The 26,299-nt window shown below is 41.2% G+C and overlaps 1 protein-coding gene across 2 annotated transcripts in view; it reads left to right on the top strand.

The window, feature by feature from the left end:
- Positions 1 to 1,334: 1,334 nt before the first annotated feature.
- The window catches only part of LOC127570459 (polypeptide N-acetylgalactosaminyltransferase 15-like), a 59,809-nt gene continuing 34,844 nt past the window's right edge, over positions 1,335 to 26,299 (top strand). For both annotated transcript variants that reach the window (XM_052016070.1, XM_052016071.1), the window contains exons 1-3: positions 1,335 to 1,977; positions 5,133 to 5,299; positions 7,977 to 8,181. In XM_052016070.1, coding sequence (XP_051872030.1) covers positions 1,463 to 1,977; positions 5,133 to 5,299; positions 7,977 to 8,181 — 887 coding nt within the window. In that variant the 5' untranslated portion in view covers positions 1,335 to 1,462. The remainder of the gene's footprint in view (positions 1,978 to 5,132; positions 5,300 to 7,976; positions 8,182 to 26,299) is intronic.

Below are 26,299 nucleotides of genomic sequence, written 5' to 3'. Positions count from 1 at the left end.
GTTACTCCAACAGCACCACCCAAACCCGTGACCTTTATCACCAAGGAGGACGAGGGCAGCTGGTGCACGTGAACACAGCAGGTTCATCTTCAAGTCACATGCAACGCTGATTTGGAAATATTTTACCAACCCTTCTTCATCATTGTGTTTAAATCCTGGAACACCCCCACAACAGCACTGCAGAAATACCTTTACCAGAAGCACTGCAGCAGTTCAAGAAGGCAGCTCACCACCACCTTCCCAAGGACAATTAGGGAGGAGCAACAAATGCTGCCCATGAGAGTGATGCCTAGATTCTGAAAAATAAATAAAATGACCGTCCCCTGATTCTGCCTCAGTGCTTTTGCATTGTCAGAAATATGCCTACAAATGTGCTACTCTGTCTCCCTTGGACCGTTTGCGGGTCTATGCTACATTCCCACAAGGTGATTGCTCCCCCCCCCCCACTTTCGTTCTTTAGTTCAATCCATACATCCTGGTCGGCAGGCACGAATTGGACCGAAGGGCCTGCTTCCGTGCTGTTTGACTCAATGACTCCATGCAGTTTCATTTGACAATCATAAGAATGGATTCAAAGAGGAGTGGAGTAAGCTTTGTTCTGGACCTAACTTGTACTACACCCAGCCTGTGAATACTTGCACTGACGAAATACGGTGGAAAAAATGTTCCATCCCTGAACTCCGAGATCTTAGCTGAGGCATCTCTCGTCAGCATATCGAGTCATTGCAGCGATCAAATAAAACGTGGTTAGTCAACGCTGATCATAACCGCCCAGGCATTCCGCACATCACCGCTTTAGATGACAACGAATGCAGCATGATTTAAACTGAGCCACTTATTGTCACGAATAGACTACATCTTTAAATAAAACTTGCCGATGTTTCACTTTCAACGTGCCAATCGTTATCGTTAAGATACTGCACAAGCCCCTAGTCCAGCAGGTGACGCCCGGGCGCTAGGACCCGGTGTGCTGCCTTGTCGGAGGGCAGGGACGGCGGGAGTCCGAGCATCTGCTGCTCCGATCAGCGAGGACATGAGGAGCCGCGCTGACATGGGCTGCGGGCGGGTGATGGGTGACGCCCGGGCGCTAGGACCCGGCATGCTGCCTTGTCGGAGGGCGGGGACGGCGGGAGTCCGTGCATCTGCTGCTCCGATCAGCGAGGACATGAGCCGCGCTGACACGGGCTGCGGGCGGGAGGGGTGTGACGCCCGGGCGTTAGGACCCAGCGTGCTGCCTTGTTGGAGGGTGGTGGGAGTCCATGCATCTGCTGCTCCGATCAGCGAGGACATGAGGAGCCGCGCTGACACGGGCTGCGGGCGGGAGGGGGGTGACGCCCGGGCGCGAGCCCTGCTCTGCCTGGCAACGGGCGCGTCCGCGAGAGCCCCCGCCGCCGATGGGTCGCGCGCACCTGTGCCGCCCCCGGGCCCGGGCAGAGCGAGCGGGGCAGCCCAGGATGAGGTGATGTCCCCGGGGAGATGCGGCTGGTGGAGGCGAGCGGGCTGGCAACCACCTCGCCACCTGTGCTGCAAGCGGCGGGGTTGCCGCCCGGTCCTCGCCCTGCTCTGGCTGCCGCCGGCCTTGCTGCTGCTGTTCGCCGCGGTGTTGCACGACCCGCCGCCTGGACACCCCCGCCAGGAGGGCACGGCGGCGGTGGCGGCGGCCGAGCGGGCGGTGGAGGGCAGCCGGCCGCCGGCTCGGGCACTGCCTCCCCCGGAGCCTTTCGCCGAGGACCAGTTGATAGTGGCGGCGGAGGGTCCGGCGAGCTCCCGCACCGGGGAGAGGAGGAGTGGGAGGAGGAAGAGGGTGTACCGGCTGGTGAGGGCAGGTAAACGGGGGCGGTGGGGGGCGGCCGCCTCGCTGCCCGAACAACACGCAGGGACGGTCCCGACACTCGAGCGGCACCTGAGAGGCTTCGACGAGGTTGTCAGCGAGCGGATCTCCCTGCACCGGAGACCACCTGAGGTACGCGACCCTTTGTAAGTACAGGAGCGCCGAAGCTGCTTCTCTTTCCACTCGAATACCCCGCTGCCGTCCCCCGGCTGGTGGGTGCAGATGTGCCCTCAGTAGTGTGCCCGATTGGAGGGACCTAACCAGCTCACACCAAGGTGGAGCGGGCACCTTGTGTGTCAACCCCATGCTTGAGCAACTCTAGAAATAAGCCGCAGTCAGAATTGTGAAACCCTTCCCAATCAGTGGGAGCGCGGTTGCATTTTATTGCTACCAGATTAATCCATCTTTTGCATTCGGCATTAAAAGGAAATAGGTAAAAATATTTTGCATTTAAATTTAGTACGTTTACTGTGTGATGGCTTAATTTTGCCCGCAATCCTTGCAAAGCAGGGGTTACTTTTCTCCAGCCAGAGAACTTTTTTCCTGCAATGTCGAGGGTGCAATATTTTTGGGAGACTGAGATGTTGATTTCAGCAGAAACGGAGCTGGGAAAAACTTTTAGTAGTGCTGCAAAATCCAGATTTTACAGTGCGGCGGGTGGGGGTTGGGGGTGCGGAATCTCAATTCCTGAACGGTGGAGGAGTCGTTACCATGCAACCAAGCCATGTAGACAGGAATGAAATAAAACGGAAATGCTGGAAATATTCAGCACGTCAGGCAGCAACAGTGGAAAGAGAAATAATTTTTTTCAGATCGAAGATCCGTTATCGGAACGGATCAGTCCCGAAACTCGAACGACAAGGAGAGTCATTCTCGATGGAGAAGAAAAATCCTCCCTGGCAGAAGAGCCCCTTGGTGGAACTCTCCCCTGCATCACTAAACTAAAGAACACAACCAATGTCGGGAGTTCGTTCGTTTGGTGTTGCAGCAGGAGGCTCCCATCCCCAATACATGATCTCTTATAAGAGAACAGCGTTAGTTGAAAATTGGAAGAGAAAATAGAAACTGAATTTTAAAAAATAACACAGTGAAACATCTTCAGGCTCTTTGTCAAGGTTACACGTGTGCATTTCATCGTGGAACAATATTTACATTTCAATACTGTTTTTAAAGGTTTCGGTATCAGTATTAACATTTTTAATGAATATAACAATAAAACTGACACCTTTTGATTGAAAAATTCGTTCATTTGGAATTTGCGTAAATATAGCTGGAAAGAACAAATTGATGGCTGCGGGGAAAGTTGATTAAAAGTGTATTTACTCATGACACAACTAATGTTGGCTATGAACTATATATTTTATTTCATTGCTTGTGTTGACAAACCACACAATGCTGTAAATGCATTTGGAATTATCCTCAATGTGCAACACATTCAAATTAATCATGCCACAAATAAAAGCATATTTGGCATTCCTGATTGTTTCATAAATAAATACTATTATACAATCGTTCTTGTTCTTCATTTCATTTTCTGTTCTGGTTCTGATCCAAAATTTAAATGGAATTGTATTATTTGTGTGAATTTTATTCTTGAGATAATCAGATCCCTGTTAATCCATAACATCATTGGGCAGCTTTACTCTCAGCTCTATGTTCAACCAGTCAATTTTCATAGGGTAATATCAACCGAAGACTAATTGAAATAATACAAAATGAAGAATGAGGGATTCATCTTTCAAGGAATACTAACATTTTCGGAGACATTAAGGAATGATTTATATAATGTGCTAAGATAGAATGCCAGTTTGAACCTGTCATTGTAGGATTCCTTGCACAACACATATTGTCAACTTTGAATTCTAATAATTATAAGGGATAGCTAGTCTGTGGGGAATTATTCTTATTCTAAATGTATTTCATTTTGCCTTAGAAGCACTGGTGCCATTCAAAATGAGAACTATTACCAGCTGGCTAATGCAGATTTCCCATTCTATTACATGGTTTCCTTAGGTGGAGCAGTTCCTCAATGGTTCTCAGGCCAGTCTGAAATTGAGATCTTCCTTGCATTTTCTCTTTGGGACTGCTCTTGGACAAATGGGAGCCCTCTTCAATGGCTTTGTCACCAAAGTGGGTTATTGGAGGAATGTCAAGAACCACCTTGCTGCTAATAAAAAACAATAGTTTAATAATAAATATTTCTCTTCAGTAATAAGCTCTTTTCTCCTGTATGCTGAAGGAGCAGTTTGAATAAAGAAAATACTCATTCAAATGTTCCTCTCTCTAACCCATGAACATTGTGGCACTATTAAATAGCACTAGACATGCAGTCATCTTTCAAACTGGTATAACAAGATTGAGCAGCTAGAGTTGATGATTTTGTTTTACAAGATCTTCAGGTTACTTAGTCATAGAATCTGTCATGAATCTATATGATTTGAGTAGCTCACAAAATAAAACCAAATAATGCAAACCATAACTGAAAGGAAATAAAATATTCTAGAGCAGTTGTGCCCTCAGTTATCTCTTCCTCACTTTTTGGTCCAGTCTGTATATCGTTTTCTGCAATGTGAGTGCAGCCTCACAAAATTTGGTAACAATATGGTTAATGCCCCAACAGAATAATGCAGAACTGTACCCGTTGTCACTATTTTCCAGGAACCCAAATTAATGAAATACAATTTGCAGACTGTAAATCACGTTAGATGAGTTTTCCATATTTTATCAGAAGGATAAAGTGCTCACTACTGAGCTGCTCCTGTTTCTCTGTGCAGCAATATTTTAAAGATCTGCAATTGATGTAATTGCAATGAAAACTCTATGTTATACATGGAAATTAAAACTATGTCATTAATTTCATCAGTTCTTAGTCATCTAAAATGTTCTCAAAGAGAATATTTTTTATGAAATGGTACTGTAGAAATGGTGAAAGCTGTACAGTAACAGCTGTTGTATTATTTGGCTTGCACCTGAGCTTTAAACTTACTCGGTCTGTCAACTCCAAGCACAATCATAAGACAATTAATTAAAAATGGAATGATGCAAAGTAAGTTAATTATGGTAAAGGATGAGTACTTTGGCTTACAAAAATAGACACTTTAATTTACAGTTCGGCTTTGCTATGGACTGTTGCCCATCCAGCTAGATTTAACTGTTCTAAAACAAATACAACAGAGAACAGAAGATCCATGTTCAGCTATTAATCACATATGGTTACAATATGAATACCCAGTCAATGAGTTGTGCTGTGTTGGTGTGTGGTAATTGGACAGAGCTGAGTCTTTCATTACTTTGCATGTAGATGCCTGCAGCAGGAATACAGTCAGAACCTGCCAAGTGCCAGCATCATAATTTGCTTCCACAATGAAGCCTGGTCCACTCTTCTAAGAACAGTGAACAGTGTTATGGACACAGCCCCAAAGAAATTTCTGAAGGAGATCATCTTAGTGGACGACCTCAGTAACCAAGGTAATTCTTTAGAAGGAAAGCGCAATAGATAGCAAAATACATGGTGTTTGTGTCAGAGAAAGAGAGAAGGAAAAATGCAATTACCTTGTAATACTGAGCAGGGGCATAGGCACTAAATTTAAAACTGTGTCCTGTCCAAATGGTCCAGTGGCTCCCTGGTGAGCATTAACACCATTTTCTGGGGGGGGGGGGGGGGTGGTGCTGGAGCAGGGCCATTTTTTCCACCCTTCTCATACCTAAACATTTTTAACTTTTATTACTGAAGTGATTAGTCTGGTATAAACATTTCACAGACTCACACAATGGTCACAGCATAGAAAGGCATGGAAAGAGGCCATTTGGCCCAAGTCCATATCAGCTTTATGTGAGAGCAATCCAGCTAATCCCACTCTTCTGCCTTTCCCTGCTCTGCAGATTTTTCCCTCTAAGATACTTACTAATGCTGGACTTTTTAAAAAAAATAAATCACTGCCAATTTACATGGTCTTTAAAAAACTGAAACCATGATCCAAGTCACAAAACTGCAAGGACATAGTACGTAAATACAAATAATTTATGTTAATTCGAGAACTCCTTAAACTCCTAAAACTCTTTATATTTTAACATATACTTTAATGACAAAATAGAATACATTTTCTCCACCCTTTCATTTCTCTTCTACTTCGCTCACATTCTCAATTCTGTCATGAAAGGGGGAAAATTTTGCTTTATTGTGACTGGAACCACTCTTTGTTATTCAGCATTTCACTGACTTTTTATGACAAAGTAGGTGGAATCAGTCACAGGATATCTGTATGCAATTTAAGAGACCTTGGTTGTTCATGTCTGTCTGATTTTTGAGACTATTTTATAAACTGAAATTATTATCTCAGATTTTACTGCTCTGCAAAGTAATAATTCAAAAGTTCAACAAAGTACAAGTACACATAATGGAGGAATGTGGGTATCAGCACAGTTTTAGCACAATCTATAGCTTTTCTCCACTCATTCAGATTTATAGAGAACGGGGTAAATTCAAAAATCCTGCTTTTAAATATCTGTCTTATTTTGATACTTAAAATCCCTCAAATACCTATTTCCATGAATTCTTCCATATCTTTTGTTTAATGACAAGTATTTAATAACTTTTTAATGTGTTCTTTTGCTTAGGTGTTCAATCATTCTAGCACAATGCTTGGTCACCTTCTTAAAAAATGTGGTGGAGTCACCATGACCTTGTGCTGATTTGAGCCTAAGCATTTGATCTCAAATAACTGTGTTATCACCATGGACAGATATGCTTAAGCAGCGCCTGCCAATCTTTGACAGGATCCTAAGAGTTCTTTTACCTTGGAGATTGTGCAAATCTAACAACAATCTTCACCGCCCCACCCTTTCCCATAATCCATCCCCCATAGGGTGAAACAATTATAATTCAGACTGCCCATTAAAGCAGAGTCTGGGCTACCAGTGCATATGGGCATTTAAGATCTTATGGTGCTATTCAAAGTAGAGCAGTTCTCTTGGCCAACATTTTCTCCTAATCAATACCGCCAAAATATAGATTGGTAATTTCTCTGGTAAGGCAGAGAAGGTGATGAGGGGAACAATTAATCTTTAGGTATATGGTTTTTCATTAGAATTGGTTTCTCTGATTCCCTCTCCACAGATGCTACTTGGCATTATTAGTTTTTATTTTAGATTTCCAGCACCCACAGTATTTTGTTTTTGGTCATTTGTTTAAGATACCGTTGGCATAGAATACCTGTTTTATTTGCATACCTAGCTGCAGTAACTGCACTCACGCATTTAGGTATGTTGAGAGTGCTATGGGACATCTCAACATTTCAAAGTAATGTTTATTGTTGTCAGATGTCAATTGGGAAACAAAAGGAAAAATAAAATAAATGTGTAACAAAACAGTGAATTCTTGATCAGTAAATTTTATGTTGTATCTCATTTGCAAATTACTCTGTAGATGAAATACAAATACATTTTTGTCAAAATAAATATAGTAATGCTGTGAATTGTCCTGTGATATGGAATCCTGTTACCACTTAATTTAGTAATATTTTCACATTTTATATTACTTATAATACAAGTCTTTTACAAATATGCATTCTATTTTTGCATTAATATTCTTTCTTCTGAGTGTCACAACTGTATTACAGAACCACAAATCTGTACAAAGTGCTATTATAGCAGTATGCTTGGGACTCTGGTAACCAAACTGTGCCATGTGTTGTTCTGTCTTTGGAAAACTACACTTCTTGAAGGCAATATTTTTGTTTTGTTTCCCCTTAACACTCTTTTAGATTGCTTTGGTTGACAGAATGAGTCTTTACAGCCTAGAATTCTGCCAACTGACAGGAGACAGGGAGGAACAGTTTAATGACAGAACCCAGCCAAACCTCTAGCCGCAGTTGTTCTTCCATATTGTCAAAAGCTACCCAATTCCTAGAATAGGTCAGGCAGAACTCGTAACAAAACAGATTGTACATAATCTGTGGGAGAAATAAGTTTTGGGGAATGTTGATTGAGTCTTCAATTATTCATTTGGGTAGCTGATCAGGAATAAATTACTCCCATCACAACGGAGGTATAAATTATTCTATATTTAACACTTTGGGGAGAATGAAGAGATGTGGAGTTTTATCAATAACTGAGTAGAACTGTGATTCATTTCTCCTATGCACAGGGCATCTGAAGGCAGCTTTGAGTGAATATATTTCCAGGCTGGATGGTGTCAAGTTGATTCGCAGCAATAAAAGATTGGGAGTGATCGGAGGTCGTATGCTTGGCGCAGCACGGGCAACAGGGGATGTCTTGATTTTCATGGACTCTCATTGCGAGTGTCACAACGGCTGGCTTGAACCACTCTTGGATAGGATAGCTTTCGACAGGTATGGTTGGTGAACTCTCATTTTTAATGTCTGATCAAAGCTGACAAATAAGGCTGGAAATAATGTTTCTTTAATAAGATGTGAAAAATATCCAAAATAAGTAGGGGCTGGATTATCCTGTTCAGTCTGTAGTTTCTTATTACACATTAGTGTGCAATTAATATTGATTAGTATGTCACCAACCATCAGTTTCCAAATTTAAACATAGTTTAGCTGGTGCTGCAATGCCGGTGCTACAATTGGTCTCATTGTCCTGACTTAAGAAGAGGAAAACAATTAAATTGCATTTCCACTCCTCACTACTGTCCCATATGGCTGGCACATATTTGCTTGTCACTTGAGACAAAATTGTACCCGTCTGAGATACCCCAAGGAGTAATTTTTCTTCTCAGTTCCTGTTCCAAAGTTATGGGTAATCCACTCTGCCAATTCTCTACATGAGTGCCAAAGGTGAAAATGAGCCCCATTGCCTGCTAATCTTGCTTACAGAGAATGGTCATTTGGGAATTAGCACAGATCCACTAATACTTTTGCAAAATGTTCTTCACATAAGTCATCGTACATTCGTCAGATGAGGGGTGTGGAAAAGAATTGAGATGAACTTCTTGTGTTACATCAGAAATAGTAATTTGGGGGCAAAAAAATCTGCTTCTCTGCTCCTGAAGCTTTCTGTGAGAGCACATATTGGGAAATTGCCAATTTCAAACATGTGATTTTTCCATCCATTACAATTAATGGATAGGAAATACTGAACTGGAAGTGCACAGTTTTACAATATGTCTTCCTGTCATGCACATGAAAAGCAGAAACTGAACGATTTCTTTGTTGTATTAGGTGCATTATATCTTGCACATAATAGCTTGTAGAAGTTGTTCTCCAAATACACTTATCCCAACACATCTTACAAGCTACAAGCGCATCACACAAGGTCAATTAGCATAAGACAGGATCTAAGGACCATCTGCAATGAGAGTGAAAGGACACTTGGAACTTTTTTTCATTAACTCAATGCTCTGCTGACTCTGCAATCAATACTTCTGGCTAAACCCATGTTTCATAAGCCCATAGTCCAGGGAATTATAGACCAGTGAGCCTTACATCTGTGGTGGGCAAGCTGTTGGAAAGGATTCTTAGAGATAGGATCTATGGGCATTTAAAGAATCATGGTCTGATCAGGGACAGCTGGCATGGCTTTGGGAAGGGCAGATCATGTCTCACAAGCCTGATAGTATTCTTTGAGGAGGTGACCAGACAGATTGATGAGAGTAGTGCAGTAGATGTGGTCTACATGGATTTTAGTAAGGCATTTGACAAGGTTCCACATGGTAGGCTTCTTCAGAAGGTCAGAGGGCATGGGATCCAGGGAAGCTTGGCCATGTGGATTCAGAATTGGCTTGCCTGTAGAAAGCAGAGGGTTGTGGTGGAGGGAGTGCATTCAGATTGGAGGGCTGTGAATAGCGGTGTCCCACAAGATTGGTTCTGGGACTTTTTGTGATTTTTATGAATGACTTGGATGAGGGGGTATAAGGGTGGGTGGGCAAGTTTGCAGACGACACAAAGGTTGGTGGTATTGTGGATAGTGTAGAGGATTGTCAAAGATTGCAAAGGGATATTGATAGGATGCAGAGCTGGGCTGAGAAGTGGCAGATGGAGTTCAATCCAGAGAAGTGTGAGGTGGTACACTTTGGAAGGACAAACTCGAAGGCAGAGTACAAAGTTAATGGCAGGATTCTTGGTAGTGTGGAGGAGCAGAGGGATCTGGGGGTCCTTATCCACAGATCCCTGAAAGTTGCCTCACAGGTGGATAGAGTAGTTAAGAAAGCTTATGGGATGTTAGCTTTCATAAGTCATGGGATCGAATTTAAGAGCCGCGAGGTAATGATGCAGCTCTACAAAACTCTAGTTAGACCACACTTTGAGTACTGTGTCCAGTTCTGGTCGCCTCATTATAGGAAGGATGTGGAAGCGTTGGAAAGGGTGCAGAGGAGATTTACCAGGATGCTGCCTGGATTGGAGAGTATGGATTTTGAAGAGAGACTAAAGGAGTTTAGGGCTTTACTCATTGGAGAGAAGGAGGATGAGGGGAGACATGATAGAGGTATACAAAATATTAAGAGGAATAGATAGAGTAGACAGCCAATGTCTCTTTCCCAGGGCACCAATGCTCAATATAAGAGGGCATGGCTTTAAAGTAATGGGTGGGAAGTTCAAGGGTGATATCAGAGTAAGGTTTTTTAGCCAGAGAGTGGTTGGGGCATAGAATGCGCTGCCTGGGGCAGTGGTGGAGGCAGGTACATTGGTCAAATTCAAGAGATTACTAGATGGCATATGGAGGAATTTAAAATAGAGGGATATGTGGGAGGAAGGGGTTAGATAGTCTTAGGTGAGATTTAAAAGTCGGCACAACATTGTGGGCCAAAGGGCCTATATTGTGCTGAACTGTTGTATGTTCTATGTTCAGGTTAATGTAAATACTGAGTCCACATTGATATTTTTCATCTAAGTAAATGTGAACTAGTTTGACAGTGTCTCACATGTGCATTGATATTTTTAGATGTCATCAATTGTGAAATAATAGCTTCTCGTTGAAATTGTACCATGCATTAAATATATTTGTCTGATACACGTACACTGTCCTCAGTGTTCTGGTTCCTTCAAGGCTTCCATTTTTAAACGATTCTAATAATTGACAATTGGAATGTCACCAAACACTGGACAGTCCTAGGCTGTGCATCCGTCAGATGTATAATATCAGGTTTCTCAAACAATAGTGAAAACCACTTCTAGAGATGACTAACCCTAAAGAATAAAAGTAATAACCACTCTCCTTTGGACATTATTCCATAAAATAGTTAGAAGCTTTAAGAAGGGCATTATTATTACCTTGTTTGGTTTTTAGGACAAAATGGCAAGGCTGTAGGTGCACTTCTTTTCCCAAATGGTAAGTTGCAGTATTCAATTAATATAGTTCTGTGAAATTTAATTGTATGTGTGACATTGCACTTAGAACTGATCCAGTTAATGTGCATGTGATGAAAGATATGTTTGTACTTTCTGACCCTGGGAGTTCCATTATTTTAAATCATAATGATTTGAAACTGGACCTGATCCTCCCTCTGGGTTTTACAGTGAAGACCATCCTGAATCAATTCTTGCACTGGGGGATCTCTTGGACTCCAGCCACAAGAGATCCCTTTTGGCTGTTTTTATTAATGAGTATGATATCCATTACCCAAACAAAACTAATGAGAAATTATGGGGATTTTACCACATGCAATAAGGTTTTAAAAAAACACCCACCACTAATGATCTTCATTGTTCAGTGTTATGCAACCCCTTTTGGGCCACATTTGGTGGTAAATTTTGCTGCAGCAGCATTTGTTGGCTCACCATTAAGTCACATTTGCAGGCGCCATTCAGTTTATAGGTTGACAAAATTTGGCTGAGTTTTAGATTTCTGTATGACCATACTCCTCCCAAGCCCCAGAGATATTCTTTGGTGCATGTCCTGTAGACTGAAGAAGGGGTCTGTTTGGCCTGCATAAATACAGAGGTATGTGGCATCCAGATCAAACTGATATCATTAGATTCTGTTTAAAGGGATTTGTACCTTTATACCTCAATTTCCCAAAGCAATCTCCAAAGTCTAATTCTGGATTCACTCTTCCCCTGCCTGATTTGGTAGGAATTCCAGATTTGCTGACAGTTTTTGTGGACAATATGTTTGGTTCACTTGATTCCTCTGCTTTATTACAGCATTTTAAGGATCTACATAGAAGGTACAACATTTTTTTAATAAACTGTACTTCTTAATCACACTATCACCGTTCTTTCAAGACTACTTAAAACATTTCCATCTGACAAATGGCAGGAGCATGTCCAGCACAAGATGATGAAAGTATAACTTTAACCCTCTTAAGGCAAAATTCTAAGTCACTGAAATTTGGCTTTTGGATCCAATTTGAAATAGAAAGAAAATCATACATTTCTAATCCAATCGGAATTTTTGGCCTGATTTTCAAAGAAAGTTCAGCTGTATACAACTATAAGCCTGCACTGACGTTTTTGAAGGTTTAATAGCATTTGGAGACATTTTCCAGAATTGGAAAGCAGCTAATGTAACTTAGTTATTCAAAGTGGGATCTGGAAACCTGCAATCTTTTGTGTTAACATCTGTTGTTGGGGAAATCTTTGAAACCATCTTGAAGTCTGACTGCTGGGCATTTGGAAAAGATGAATTAGTTAAAGGCACTAAGTATGGGAATGAGAAAGGGAAATAGCCCTAGAATTCTATTGACATCACACATGAAATGGGAACTGAAGCGTCTGTTATGATAGGTGATGTCAGAAATGTGGCACTTGCTACTCTGGTAAAAGCTCCAGAATGAAACTCCAGGATCAGTATCTGAAATAGATCTTAGAGCCCTAATGTAGGCAGTTTTACCAAGGGAAAGTGTTGGTGTAAAAGAGAACAAGTGTACTCTAGCACTGAAAGTTACAGCTTTAAAATCTAATCAGAAAGCCATGAAGGACAGAGGACTATTCTGGCAGTTACCAAGTGAGATTCACTGAATCCTGCTGATGCCCGATTTCTGGATTTCCATATACTTAAATCCTGCTGATGACATCCAGTCTAATAGTAGGAAAAATGACCGTTCTACTTGTGGCTGTATATTCCAGTTTTAAGCTTCCATCAGATGACACACACACCCACAATTGTGTACAGTGCTGGTTACTGCATCTTGCATGAAAGATGTGTTTGCACTGGGAAGGGTATAGAAGAGATTTAATAGGATGTTGCCATTCTATGAAGATTTTAATTATGGGGAAACATTGACTAAGCTAGGGTTGTTTTTGATGGAACAGAGGGAAAGCTTAACTGAGCTAATTGGTAGGTCAAGAGAGAGCAGCACCTATCTATCTTAGCAGAGAGAATGGATTTAAAGTAATGATGGAAGAATTTGAGAGGAAGTGAGCTTTGTTTTTCATTGAGATGATAATCAGGGTCTGGAACTCATGGAAGCTGTATACTGCCAAGTTACAGATTCAGTGCTAGAAGGTGGGATTAGGCTAAATAACTCTGCTTTGTCTCGCATGGGCACAAGGGTCAAATGGCCTCTGTATTTATAAACTTTTTATGATTCTGTAACTTGCGACCTGTTTACCCTTCACGGTGCAGTTACTGAACTGTTCCCCTAACCCCTTTTCCTGTTCTTTAGGTACAAATGGATCGTTTCTTTAAGCTTTTCCAAAGAAAAATCTTACTGTTTCTGACAATTACTACCCATCTAACAATTATCATCAGAGAGAAAAGAAGCAAAGTGATGGGTAAAAACTACGAAATGCAGAGCTATTGCAGGGAACTGAAACCACAATGTTGGAAGTGCTCAGAAGATTAGTCAGTGTCTCATGGAAGAGAAGAAACTGATATTACAGACCTTATAGCAGAATTGGCCAGTTCTAATACAAACAGACAAAGTGAGTTACAGAACAATTTTGAATTCAAATTGAGCCTTAAATGCAGAAACATGCCCAGGCATAAGATGAGTTTCTCAAAAGCTTGCCTTGAGCCTCATTAAAACAGTGCAGGAGACCACAGGCTCATTGGAACAGTACAAAAGGCCCATAGTTTCTGTCTGTCTACTACCATTTATGATTTCTAACAATTCAATCATATCATCTCTTAATTTTCTATATAATTAAGTTTCCTTAATAAACATTCATTGAATTAGCCCACTCATCTGAAGCAAATAAATGAACATATCTAAGTCTTTGGTGATATCAGACAGTAAAATGAAGTAGTTCATCACAGAGGTTTGGATTTAAAATAAAGATGAACTGTCATTTAAGTATTACTTGTTATTAAAGTTAGCTAAAATATTTTATCTTTGGTCTGACCAGGTACTATTTGAGATTGAAAGTCATTCCAAGTTGAAAACCATTAAAAGGGCATGATAATTCCACTATTAGGTATTTTTTCCTTGTAACTGTCTGCATATGGAATAATTGATTTATTGTCTGGCAATATGGTTAATTCAAAAAGAGCATTTAGCTCTAAGTCCACCTTCTCTGTGATAGTTACGTAAGGATCAGTATAAAAGCTTTAATTTTTGGTACTGAATTTCAGGCAAACTTTGTGGGGAAAAGCCTGTTTTGCTTGTCTGTGTTGCAACAAGTAAACTTTGGCGCTGAACTTACTCATTGGCAATGAATGTAAGGGATAATTTTGAATCTGAGTTATTGATGAAAAGCTATTGGAATATTATGGACAGTATACGTTAGAGATATGCCTTCCTAATGAGGCATGGTGTTGACTGTAGATTTGTAGAATTATTGTTTTAAAGTTCACCTGAAGCATTTTTCTGACTTAATTTTGTAAAAAAGTTAACTATTTGGAATAAATAAATAGTTTAACCATTTTAAAACAAACGGGTTAACATTTCCCCACGAGTACTGTCAGGGATGAAATTGCAGATGAATGTAATTAAGCACCTGATGTCGATCCATATGAACTTTCTCTCAGCATGCTTTCAAAACACTGCCTTTTAAAGCCACATATTTGTGCTGAATGTAAAATCATACACACTTAAGTTAATAAAAAAAGGCTTAGAATTACATTCCTACTGTGCCAGTATTATTTTTCCATTTCCTCTCACCAGCTATACTTCTACTTTTGTGAGTAAGCATGTCAATTCTTGTGTCAGTTTTATGCCTGAAAAATTGGGTTGACTTGATCCAAACTCATTTCATACGGGACTCATACAAGGAGAGTAGACTTTTATTCAGTCCAGACAGCAAAACAAAAGTCCAAGCATGTTTCTCTGCTTATGTATGTTACTTTACTGAGATTGACATAGCCAGAACAAATTCAACTGGAATTATTTAGACGTGTTTAGTCACAAGGGGTAGGTTAGGAGGGGTGTGGGGCGAGGGGAGGAGGTGGAGTATAGGTTTGTTTACTTACCAATTTTCATCACAGCTTTATGTATCTAGGCCCAGTACAAAGTGTTATTTTTGTATTTGCCATTAAGCAGAATCAAGAAATAAAATAATTATTAGACTTCAGTCAAGAAAAGAAGCACCTAAACTTGTTTTGGAGTTTGTCAATGATAGTAACTAGTTCAGGAATCCTTTTCTGGTGTAAGTGCTTAATTCTTCAGGTTGCTTCCCACTGGGTTTGACCACAAGATACAAGTTTAGAAAATTATTTCCTCCTAGGCACTCCCTATGACATTAATGTTGCCCAAGGTACCACTAACAGCATTTGTATTTCTCTTACCCACAGCTATTGTACTGCTCTTGACTGTGATTATGTGAGTGATATGTGAAAATTGATGTAAAAGCACTCACATACCCACAGTTCTCACACAAGTGCTCCTTCTTACCCTAATGCAGATTTAAATGAAGGAGTGACCTCTTCAGTAGAGCAAATGGATTAGATCTTACAAGTTATCGCTGGCATTTAGTCATGTAAAAAAGATTAGGTAAGATCAGGTCTTCTTCATATGCAACACCAAAAGCAGAAGACATAGAGCCCAGCATTATTGAGACTCTCCAGCATTCATACTGGGGAATTGCCTCTGAGATTCTGTGCCAGAAGAGACTTGGCACACAATGCAAGACCTGATTGATTTCAATAAAGACTGTTGCTAAGTGGGTAGGAGACAAAGGGAAGGTACTTCTTTTTTAATCGTTTTGGTTTACTATTTTAAATAAAAGTGTCTTGGGTGTTTTTGGTTAACTGTTTTATGTTTTTATAAACATTAAATTTCTCTAAATTTATTGAATCACACACTTAAGGTTCTATTGTTTTTGTCTGAATGAAGAGACATTTTAAGCTATTATGTTGCCCTCACAATTTTTGGGGGGTGAAATTTTGTCATGTGTCAAAACCTTCAGAGGTATTTTGGGGGCAGGACTTCAGAGGAGGCCTGCCACTGCCCAAACCATTGCCACTGGGGTCCAGGATATTTCAGGCCACTGACATTCACCCTCCACATTTGGACCAGGTAATTGCCAGGGTTAAGGATATCAATGAGCAGCAGCAGTACATTCTGTAGGGGGAGGATAAACAACCAGAAATTGTGGTCCATATTGGTACTAATGGCGAAAGTATAAATAAAGATGTAGTTCTTTAGAAATCAAGAAGAATCAGAACCTCAAAGGTGGTAATCTCTGTATAACTCGCTATGTTATGCATCAATGAGTGTAGAGATGGGGCAGCGCAGTTAAGTGTGTGACTGAAGAGATGGTGCAAAAGGGTGGGCTTTAGATTCTTGGGGTACTGGGACCAATTTTGGAAGTGGTGGGACCAATGCAGACCAGTTGGATTTCACCACAACAGAGCAAGGACTAATGTGTTCGTTGGATGGTTTATTAGTGCTATGAAGTTTAAGCTAATTTGGTAGGAGGCACAGGAAAGGTAAGGTTGAAGAGGGAAAAACAAAGATGCAAAAAGGATGGGGAAAGATGAATAATACCGGAACAAGGAATAGAATCTATTAGATTGGACCAAACTGAAAAGGTCTGAAAAACATTATAATGCATTCATGTAAGCTAAGGAGAAGTATCTGAAGCGCTTTCAGGAGAACATCAGTATGTTTCTGACCCAAAGGAAAGGGTGGCTTTGCTGAACCTGGTTCTGGAAAATGAGCTATGCTAAGTGGAGTAAGTATCAGTGGAACGTAAAGGAAACGACAATCACAATATCATGTAGTTTTGAATACCCATGGAAAAGATATTCTGTGGTTCATTCCAAGGAAAAATAATCAAATGATCAAGGGTCAGTTTCAATGGGATGAGAACAGGTTTAGCTGAGTTAAATTAGAGTCAAAGCTTGCTGGGCAAAAATGTAATTGAACCATGGCGACATTTAAGATGGACATGTTTCAGCTACTGTCCAAGTACGTTTCCAAGAGAGGAGAGTAGAGAAGTTAGTACCAAAGCTCTCTGAATGGCCAAAATGATAAAAAAAAACAAAGAGCAGAATAAAAGAACATAAGACAGATGCCAGGTTGTTAATGCAAGGGAGAATCAGTGTGATTACTGAAAATTCACAGAGGAAGTAGAAAAGGAAACAGAACAGGCAAAGACAGAGATGAGAAAAACCACAGCAAACAATAAAGGTTAGAGTAGCACAAACTAACCTCACCTTCACATAATCATTAAGCATGTCATGTACTTGTATGCTTATAAAGTGAGAGTGTTTAATACGAACCCCACTATTCTGCCAAAGTGATCACATTTTATTCCCTGTGCATCCCAGATCACACCATTAGATTAGATGTGAAGTAACTGAGGGAGAATTAATTTGTTAGACAATCATTGCTTTAGTTTCCAAAGCTTCAATAATGTTTATAAAATGGAAAGTTGACAAACCTACCACTTTAAAAGGTTTTTTTTATTGTAGTGTGTGGCCTGAGGAATGTTGTGAGTTGGATGAGATTATCGGTGGTCTGATTAGTAAGTTTGCAGGTGACACAAAAATTGGTGGAATCATATCTTGTGAAGAAGTTGTCTAAGGACACAGGGGGACATATATCAGCTGGAAATTTGGGTGGAGCAGTGGCAGATGGAATTTAATCCAGACAAGTGTGAGGTAATGCATTTTGGGAAGTCAAATTCTGGTAGGACATGTGCAGTAAATAGCAGAGGCCTTTGGAGCATTGATGTACAGAGAAACCTTGGTAGCAATAGAGGATGTTGCCTGGAATAGAGGTCTGTAGTTATAAGGTGGGATTGGATCGGCTGGGTTTATTCTCACTGGAATGTCGGAGGCTGAGGGTTGACCTAATAGAGGTTTATAAAATTATGAGGGGCATAGATGCGATAGATAATCAGAATCTTTTTCCCTGGGAAAAGGAGTCTAGAACTAGAAGGCAGAGGTTTAAGGTGAGGGGAGAAATTTAAAGGAGACCTGAGTTTTTCACACGGGGTGGTGGTTATCTGGAACGTGCTGCCAGAGGAGGTGGTGGAGTCAGATACAGTTACAATGTTTAAAAGGCATTTGGACAGGTATTTGGATAAGAAAGGCATAGAGGGTAGGGTAGGGTAAAGGAGCCATGGTCAAGAGGAAGAAGGAAGCGTACTTGAGCTTTAGGAAGCAAAAATCAGGCAGGGCTCTTGAAAATTATAAGGCAGCCAGGAAGGAGCTTAAGAAGGAACTTAGGAGAGCTAGAAGGGAACATGAGAAGGCCTTAGCGAGTAAAACTAAGGAAAACCCCAAGATGTTCAATACGTATGTGAGGAACAGGAGGATGACTAGAGTGAGGGTGGGACTGCTCAGAGATAAAGGGGGAAACGTGCCTGGAGGCGGAGGAGGTAGGGGAGGTCTTTAGTGAACACTTTGCTTCAGTGTTCACTAGGGAGAGAGACTTTGATGAATGTGAGGTCAGCGTAGAACAGGCTAATGTGCTGGAGCATGTTAAGGTTAAGGAAGAGGTAGTGTTGGAGCTTCTGAAAAACATTAGGATAGATAAGTCCCCGGGACCGGACAGGATATACCCCAGGTTACTACAAGAGGCAAGGGAAGAGATTGCTGGGGCGTTGATGATGATATTTGCATCCTCCCTGGCCACAGGAGTGGTACCAGAGGATTGGAGGATGGCTGATGTTGTTCCCTTGTTCAAGAAAGGTAATTGGGATAATCCTGGGAATTATAGACCAGTGAACCTTACGTCAGTGGTGGGCAAGCTATTGGAGAGGGTTCTTAGGGACAGGATTTACGAGCATTTGGAGAAGCATTGTCTTATTAGGGATAGTCAGCATGGCTTTGTGAGGAGCAGGTCGTGCCTCACAAGCCTAATTGAGTTTTTCGAGGAAATAACAAAACAAATAGGTGAAGGTCGAGCAATAGATGTGGTGTATATGGACTTCAGTAAAGCGTTTGACAAGGTTCCTCATGTAGGCTCATCCAGAAAGTCATGAGGCATGGGATCCATGGAGACTTGGCTGCATGGATTCAGAATTAGCTTGCCCACAGAAGGCAGAGGGTGGTAGTAGATGGAGAATATTCTGCATGGAGGTCAGTGACTAGTGGTGTTTCGCAGGGATCTGCTCTCAGACCCCCACTCTTTGTGATTTTTATAAATGACTTGAATGAGGAAGTGGTGGGATGGGATAGTAAGTTTGTGAATGACACGGAGGTTGGAGGGGTTGTGGATAGTGTAGAAAGTTGTCGTAGGTTACAACAGGATATAGACAGGATGCAGATGGAGTTCAATCCAGAAAAGTGTGAAGTGATACACTGTGGAAGAACGAACATGAAGGCAGAGTACAAGGTTAATGGCAGGATTCTGAGCAGTGTGCAGGAACAGAGGGATCTTGGGGTCCAAGTCCATAGATCCCTCGAAGTTGCCGCGCAAGTTGATATGGTGGTTGGTGTGCTGGCCTTCATTAGTCAGGGGATTGATTTCAAGAGCCGCGAGGTAATGTTGCAGCTCTATAAGACTCTGGTTAGACCACACTTAGAGTCTTGTGTTCAGTTCTGGTCACCTCATTATAGGAAGGATGTGGAAGCTTTAGAGAGGGTACAGAGGAGATTTACCAGGATGCTGCCTGGATTAGAGAACATGTCTTGTGAGGAAAGGTTGAGCGAGCTAGGGCTTTTCTCTTTGGAGTGATGCAAAATGAGAGGCGACTTGATGGAGCTGTATAAGATTATGAGGGGCATAGATAGAGTGGACAGCCAGCACCTTTTCCCCAGGGCCGTAATAGCAAATACCAGAGGACGTCTGTTTAAGGTCAGACGAGGAATGTTCAGGGGAGATGTCAGAGGTAGGTTTTTTACACAGACATGGAAGTAAGAAAGATGGAGGGTTATGGACTGTGCAGGAGGGAAGGGTTGGATTGATTGTGGAGGAGGTGTTCATATAGATTGGCACAACATCGTGGGCCAAAGGGCCTGTACTGTGCTGTACTATTCATGCTCTATGTTCTACAGAGGGATATGGGCCTGATATAGGCAAATGGGATTATAGAGAGGCATAGACAAGGTGGCCGAAAGGACCCATTTCTGTGCTGTAGGTTTCTTTGATTCTGTGAGGTAATTGAAGGGGTAATGACGATGGTTTGTCCATTGTTGGAATGCCTTTTCACAAGGAATGTTTCCTCATTCTATGATATCATGGAACTGACCAAAGGATTGATGTTGAATTTCTTTGCGTTTTCTTTGCTTCATTTAGTTGAATTTGACATGCTCAAGCTTTGTTGTTCCATCACGAAGCATCTTTTGTCACTTTATTTTCTTTCACAAGCATCATTCTTCCAATTGAGATGGCTTGATTTTTAGACATTCACTGTCTTTTCAATTAATCACTCTGAGAATATGTACCAAGTCTCAGCTCACTGATGTAACTTTTTTGGGTAGCATCAATCTTCTAAAATTGGCAACTCAACCTATTCTCATTCCAACTATTAAAAAGCAAAATAGTACAGATATTGAAGATCTGAATTAAACCAGAAAATGTGAAAATTCTCAGCAGGTCAAGCAGCATCTTTGGAGAGGAAAACATAGTCATCAACCTGGAATGTTAACTCTATTTCTTCTTCCATAGATGTAAACGACCTTCTGCATATTTTCAGTACATTTTTCCAGTTTTATTTCTCATTCCATCCATCTCCCTAATTTTTCTGCTACCATTGTCAAGCTAACTGGTGTATGTTGTTCTTCACTTCTCAAGAATAGTTATGATGTTGGTATCCAGCCACTCCTCTGGCACTGTAAACTTCAACGTGATTATTTTTATTTGTCATGAGCTGTCAACATCCCTGAAGGTCTGCATTTATTGCCCACCATTAATTGCCTGAATTGAGGACTCAGTTAAAAATCAACACATTATCTACAAAAGGTCTGGAATCACATACAGCTCAGACCGAGTAAAGATGACGGATTTCCTTCCATGGAGATAATAATGAACTGGTTGGGTTTTTATATCAATCTGGTTGTTTCATGAGCCCCATTACTGACACCGACTCTTCAATTCCAGAATTATACCATCACTTGCTTTCAAAATTATCAGCTTACTGTGGTGGGACTCAATCTCATACAGTATCTCTGAATTAATGATTCAGTCCTCTGGGTGCTGCTGTACCATGTTATTTATAACATTGGCTCTCCTATCATTTTCCAGTGTTATTGTAAAGTGTGTGGATGTCATCCATCTGGAGTGGGAGTCTTACTGTTTCTGAGTTTGGTTGGTGTATTTAATTTTTCTTGGCTTACTTTAAATGTCATAAATTTAAATATTTTAAATATAATTTTTCTGCTCATGATGTCAACTCCTCTATGATGGGGAGAACAAATACAGATTCAGTAACCACCTTGTGGAACACTTTCATTCAGTTTACAACATGACACCAAGTTTCACAGAACATAGACAACATAGAAAACCTACAGCACAATTCAGGCCCTTCAGCCCACAAAGCTGTGCTGAACATGTCCCTACCTTAGAAATTACTAGGCTTATGCATAGCCCTCTATTTTTCTCAGCTCCATGTATCTATCCAAAAGTCTCTTAAAAGACCCTGTCGTATCTGCTTCCACCACCGTTGCTGGCAGCCCATTCCACGCACTCACCACTCTCTGAGTAAAAACCTTACCCCTAACATCTCCTCTGTACCTACTCCCCAGCACCTTAAACCTATGTCCTCTTGTGGCAACCATTTCAGCCCTGGGGAAAAGCTTCTGACTATCTATCCAATCAATGCCTCTCATCATCTTATATACCTCTATCAGGTCCCCCGTCATCCTCCATCACTCCAAGGAGAAAAGGCAGAGTTCCCTCAACCTGCTTTCATCGGGCATGCTCTGCATTCCAGGCAGCATCTTTATAAATCTCCTCTATGGCTTCCACATCCTTCCTGTAGCAAGGTGACCAGAACTGAGCACAGTACTCCAAGTGGGGTCTGACCAGGGTCCTATAAAGCTGCAACAATACCTCTCGGCTCCTGAATTCAATTCCACGATTGATGAAGGACAATACACCATATGCCTTCTTAACTACAGAGTCAACCTGTGCAGCTGCTTTGAGCGTCCTATGGACTCGGACCCCAAGATCCCTCTGATCCTCCAAACTGCCAAGAGTCCTACCATTAATACTATACTCTGCCATCATATTTGACCTACCAAAATGAACCACTTCACATTTATCTGGGTTGAACTGCATCTGCCACTTCTCAGCCCAGCTTTGCATCCTATCTATGTCCTGCTGTAACCTGTGACAGCCCTCTATACTATCCACAACACCTCCAACCTTTGTGTCATCCACAAATTTACTAACCCATCCCTCCACTTCCTCATCCAGGTTGTTTATAAAAATCACAAAGAGTAAGGGTCCCAGAACAGATCCCTGAGGTACACCACTGGTCACTGACCTCCATGCAGAATACGACCCTTCAACAACCACTCTTTGCCTTCTGTGGGCCAGCCAGTTCAGGATCCACATTGCAATGTCTCCTTGGATCCTATGCCTCCTTACTTTCTCAATGAGCCTTGCATGGGGTACCTTATCAAATGCCTTGCTGAAATTCATATCACACTTACTTAAATTCTCTGCCTCATTCCCACTCCGACCTCTTGTCTTTGACCTCCTATACTGCTCCACTGATGCTCAGTATATTCCTGAGGAACACCACCATGGGCTAGAAATTTAACACAACTCCAAAAAAATTGATACTGCACTGTTAATAATCAGGCAATTTTGTGCTCACTTCTGAGAGTTTCAGCGCCCACTGGGAAATTTAACTCACATTTCAGTGGGACTTCTGTTCACCCTGGCACTTTGCTTTCTGTTATAAAACTCCCTCAGACAACATCAACATGGCATAGCATGCAAAACTCATTTTTTCTGAAAAACATCTGCTCTTGTTCTCTTGCAGATCCACCTTTACTATCCCCATTTTGCATGAAACCCTGCTTTTTAAAGGACTAACACTCAACCTGCACAAATTTTTCCTTGTTGAGGTCTAGGACCTCCTATCAGCTCAAATAGAACCTTGCGTGTGGCTGGAATGCTTTGCCCACGAAGGCAGGGTCATGGTCACTCAGCTTCCTGCCTCAGAATTATCTGAGGCTGCTGAAGTTGTCAATCTCTGCTCACCACTGCGTTATGGAGATCACCAAAACCCCACATTCCATTTTTTCCTTCAGCACATAGGATCAGGCAGAGTGAATGAGGGCATTTCGCTGATATAATCTTCTTGGGTGGTATCCGGCATTCCAGTTAAATTGCCAGCCTAACTTTCATTCCATTAATCCAAAAGCAAACTACTGCAAATGCTGGAAATCTGAAATAAACCAGAAGTTGTTGAAAATACTCCAGATGGTCAGGAAGCAGCTTTGGAGAGAGAAAAAGAGTCATCAACCTGAAATGTTAATTCAGTTTCTCTCACCATGCTGCAGGTATTCAGACACTACTTTCATATCCTCATGGAAACCTCTGCAGCAACATCTGGAGGCATTATCTAAATTGGGAGAGTTGTCCACAGGCTAATCAAGTAACAGCTTAATACAGTTGTATTCAAATAATCATACCTTACAGCCAATACACCAGACTCCTCCAACAGGAGACCCACCAGAGATGATGGTACAGGTGGAAGGGGATAGCCCAGGGAGGCCACATCATTGACTTTAAATCAAATGAAATCTTGCAGCTTCAGGTCAAACATGGGCAAGCAAACCCTTCTCCTGATTACCACATACCATACTCACTCAGTTCTCCTCCAGGTTCAAAATCACCTGAATGAAGCACTGAAAATATCAAAGGTGCAGAATGTACTCTGGATTTGAGACTTTATTGATAGCGCACTCACCTTTGAGTTAGGAGAGGATCAAAGTCACACGCCATTGATTTGATTACAAAATATAGGCTGACACTCCAGTGCAGTACTGACTTAATGCCATGTTGTGGGATACGTTTGGGATGCTAAACTGAGGCCATGTCTGCTGCCTAGGGTAAAGTAAAAGATAATCTGCTGTAGTTTTTCAAAGTGCAGCAGAGCTATTCTCACAATCCTGGTTAATATGTATCCTTCGATTACTACCCAAGTTTAGATTGGCCTGAAGTTTGTGCAAAAAAGCTGGTAGTTCCACATGCTTCTATGTTACTGTGAGAAAATTTGGGATCCCTGTGCAGTCATGTACACATGGGCAAATCCTGGACTTCTGCACAGTTGATTGTCCCTGTAATTACACCAGGAAATCTACCCACAGAACATTTATCAGATTAAACCTGATGCCTTCACTCATTTCAATGGAGAGGAATGGCTGTGAGAAGGAGGTAAGCTTCATTTATTTTACATTTTTTTTGGGAATTTAAATGTATTTAATTGCTTTAAAATGTTTTTAATTTTTACATTTAATTAATTTTGAAATAGTTTCAAAACCTTATCTTTTACCAGCCACTTAACAGTTTCAGCAGCTGTTTCAGGTTGGCAGGACCAATAGTTCTTGCGAGGGATCTCTGACCCCAGAGAACCCTCTCCCACCTCCCTCTGATCATTGTAGCATTCAGTATCTGCTCTCCTTCACAATTAGAAGAGTGTTACCTGCAATGTGGTATGTGCCTTTAAGAAATTGTACCTGCTAAGCTACGATGTGATAATTTTGAGAACTTGCAACACAGGAACTCACCAATAAGGATCACTACACTGAAATAAGCAATGTTAGTTCCAGCATGGTGTTACTCAGGGAAACCTCTGCAACAGTAATCTGTGAATCTTGCTGTTGAAGTGTTGGTCTTCATGTGACTAAAAGAACTTGGAACTTGGATCTCACTTATATAAATAAAATATAGCTTGATTCTTCGTTTGTTGCAAGAGAATTTCATAATGAAATTGGATTGACCTTCAAACATAAATTAGCCATGTTCTGATGATTGCTGCAGGCATTTTACGAATAGCATGTTTATTCCAGAAGATGTTTTCTACTTGGCTGGTGAAATCCTTTCTAAGTTGTCATGGATACCTTAAGAAACAGAAACAATGTGGATTGGATTCCAGTGCAGGCATAAGTCTGAATGTGCCCTTTTACGGTGGGGAGGCTAGACATTGTCCCACAATAACATTCTTTGTAAACATTAACTTAATTCAACTGCTTCAGTTATTTATGTCACAGCTGGGCAGCAGTATCTATAGGAACTGAGGTTGCAAAAAAATGCTGATTTCTTCAGCTGGAATAAATATAAAAACTATTAATGTTGATTTATATTTTCATATCAGATACTTGGGTGAAAAATCAAATACTCTTGTGATACATCATTGATGCTTGCTTCTCTCAATGAATCTTGCTTTCAACCAAATGGTTAATGGAATTTGCAGTCAGTGTAATTAATTTCCCTTTGTCTGATGCAAATATTTGTCTATGGCAATGCTGTCTCGGTATATTTGGTGCATCAAGGCCTTTACAGTTATATTTGATTTCTCAGTATTATTCTATTCACTGTAGCCTTAATTAAGCTGTTGTTTAAAACTGATGAGTGTACCACCATGAATAAGATAATGGACATTTGTATTTGTGGTAAGATAAGATAAAATGTCTTTATTAGTCACACGTACATCGAAACACACAGTGAAATACATCTTTGTGTAGTGTGTTCTGGGGACAGCCCGCAAGTATCGCCACACTTCCGGCACCAACATAGCATGCCCACAACTTCCTAACTTGTACGTCAATGGAATGTGGGAGGAAACCGGAGCACCCAGAGGAAACCTATGCAGACACGGGGAGAACGTCCAAACTCCTTACAGACAGCAGCGGGAATTGAACTTGGGTCGCTGGTGCTGTAATGGTGTTATGCTAACCACTACACTACCGTGAACTCTCCACTCTTATATTTCCAGAATAGGAGAGAATGTGTCTTAAAGGGGAACCAGCAGATGATGTTCCCTTGCAGCTGCTGATATTCGTGGTGCGATTTGGTATATATTGCTATATGCAGAATAGCACTGTATGCATCCTGATCTGCTGCTGAGTGTGTACCACAAAAAAAAATTCACTGCAGTTACTGCTCCACGCTCTTCTGTCTTATTTAGCAGTATCGCAAGCTTAGTTGATAGAGGGGGACCTGGAAATGTAGTGTGTTGGCATTTCCAGAGGGCATTTAGTAATTTGTCACATAAA

This window comes from Pristis pectinata, chromosome 5 (assembly GCF_009764475.1).
Source record: "Pristis pectinata isolate sPriPec2 chromosome 5, sPriPec2.1.pri, whole genome shotgun sequence".
NCBI lineage: Eukaryota > Metazoa > Chordata > Chondrichthyes > Rhinopristiformes > Pristidae > Pristis > Pristis pectinata.
This window is presented reverse-complemented; position numbering and strand designations above follow the sequence as displayed.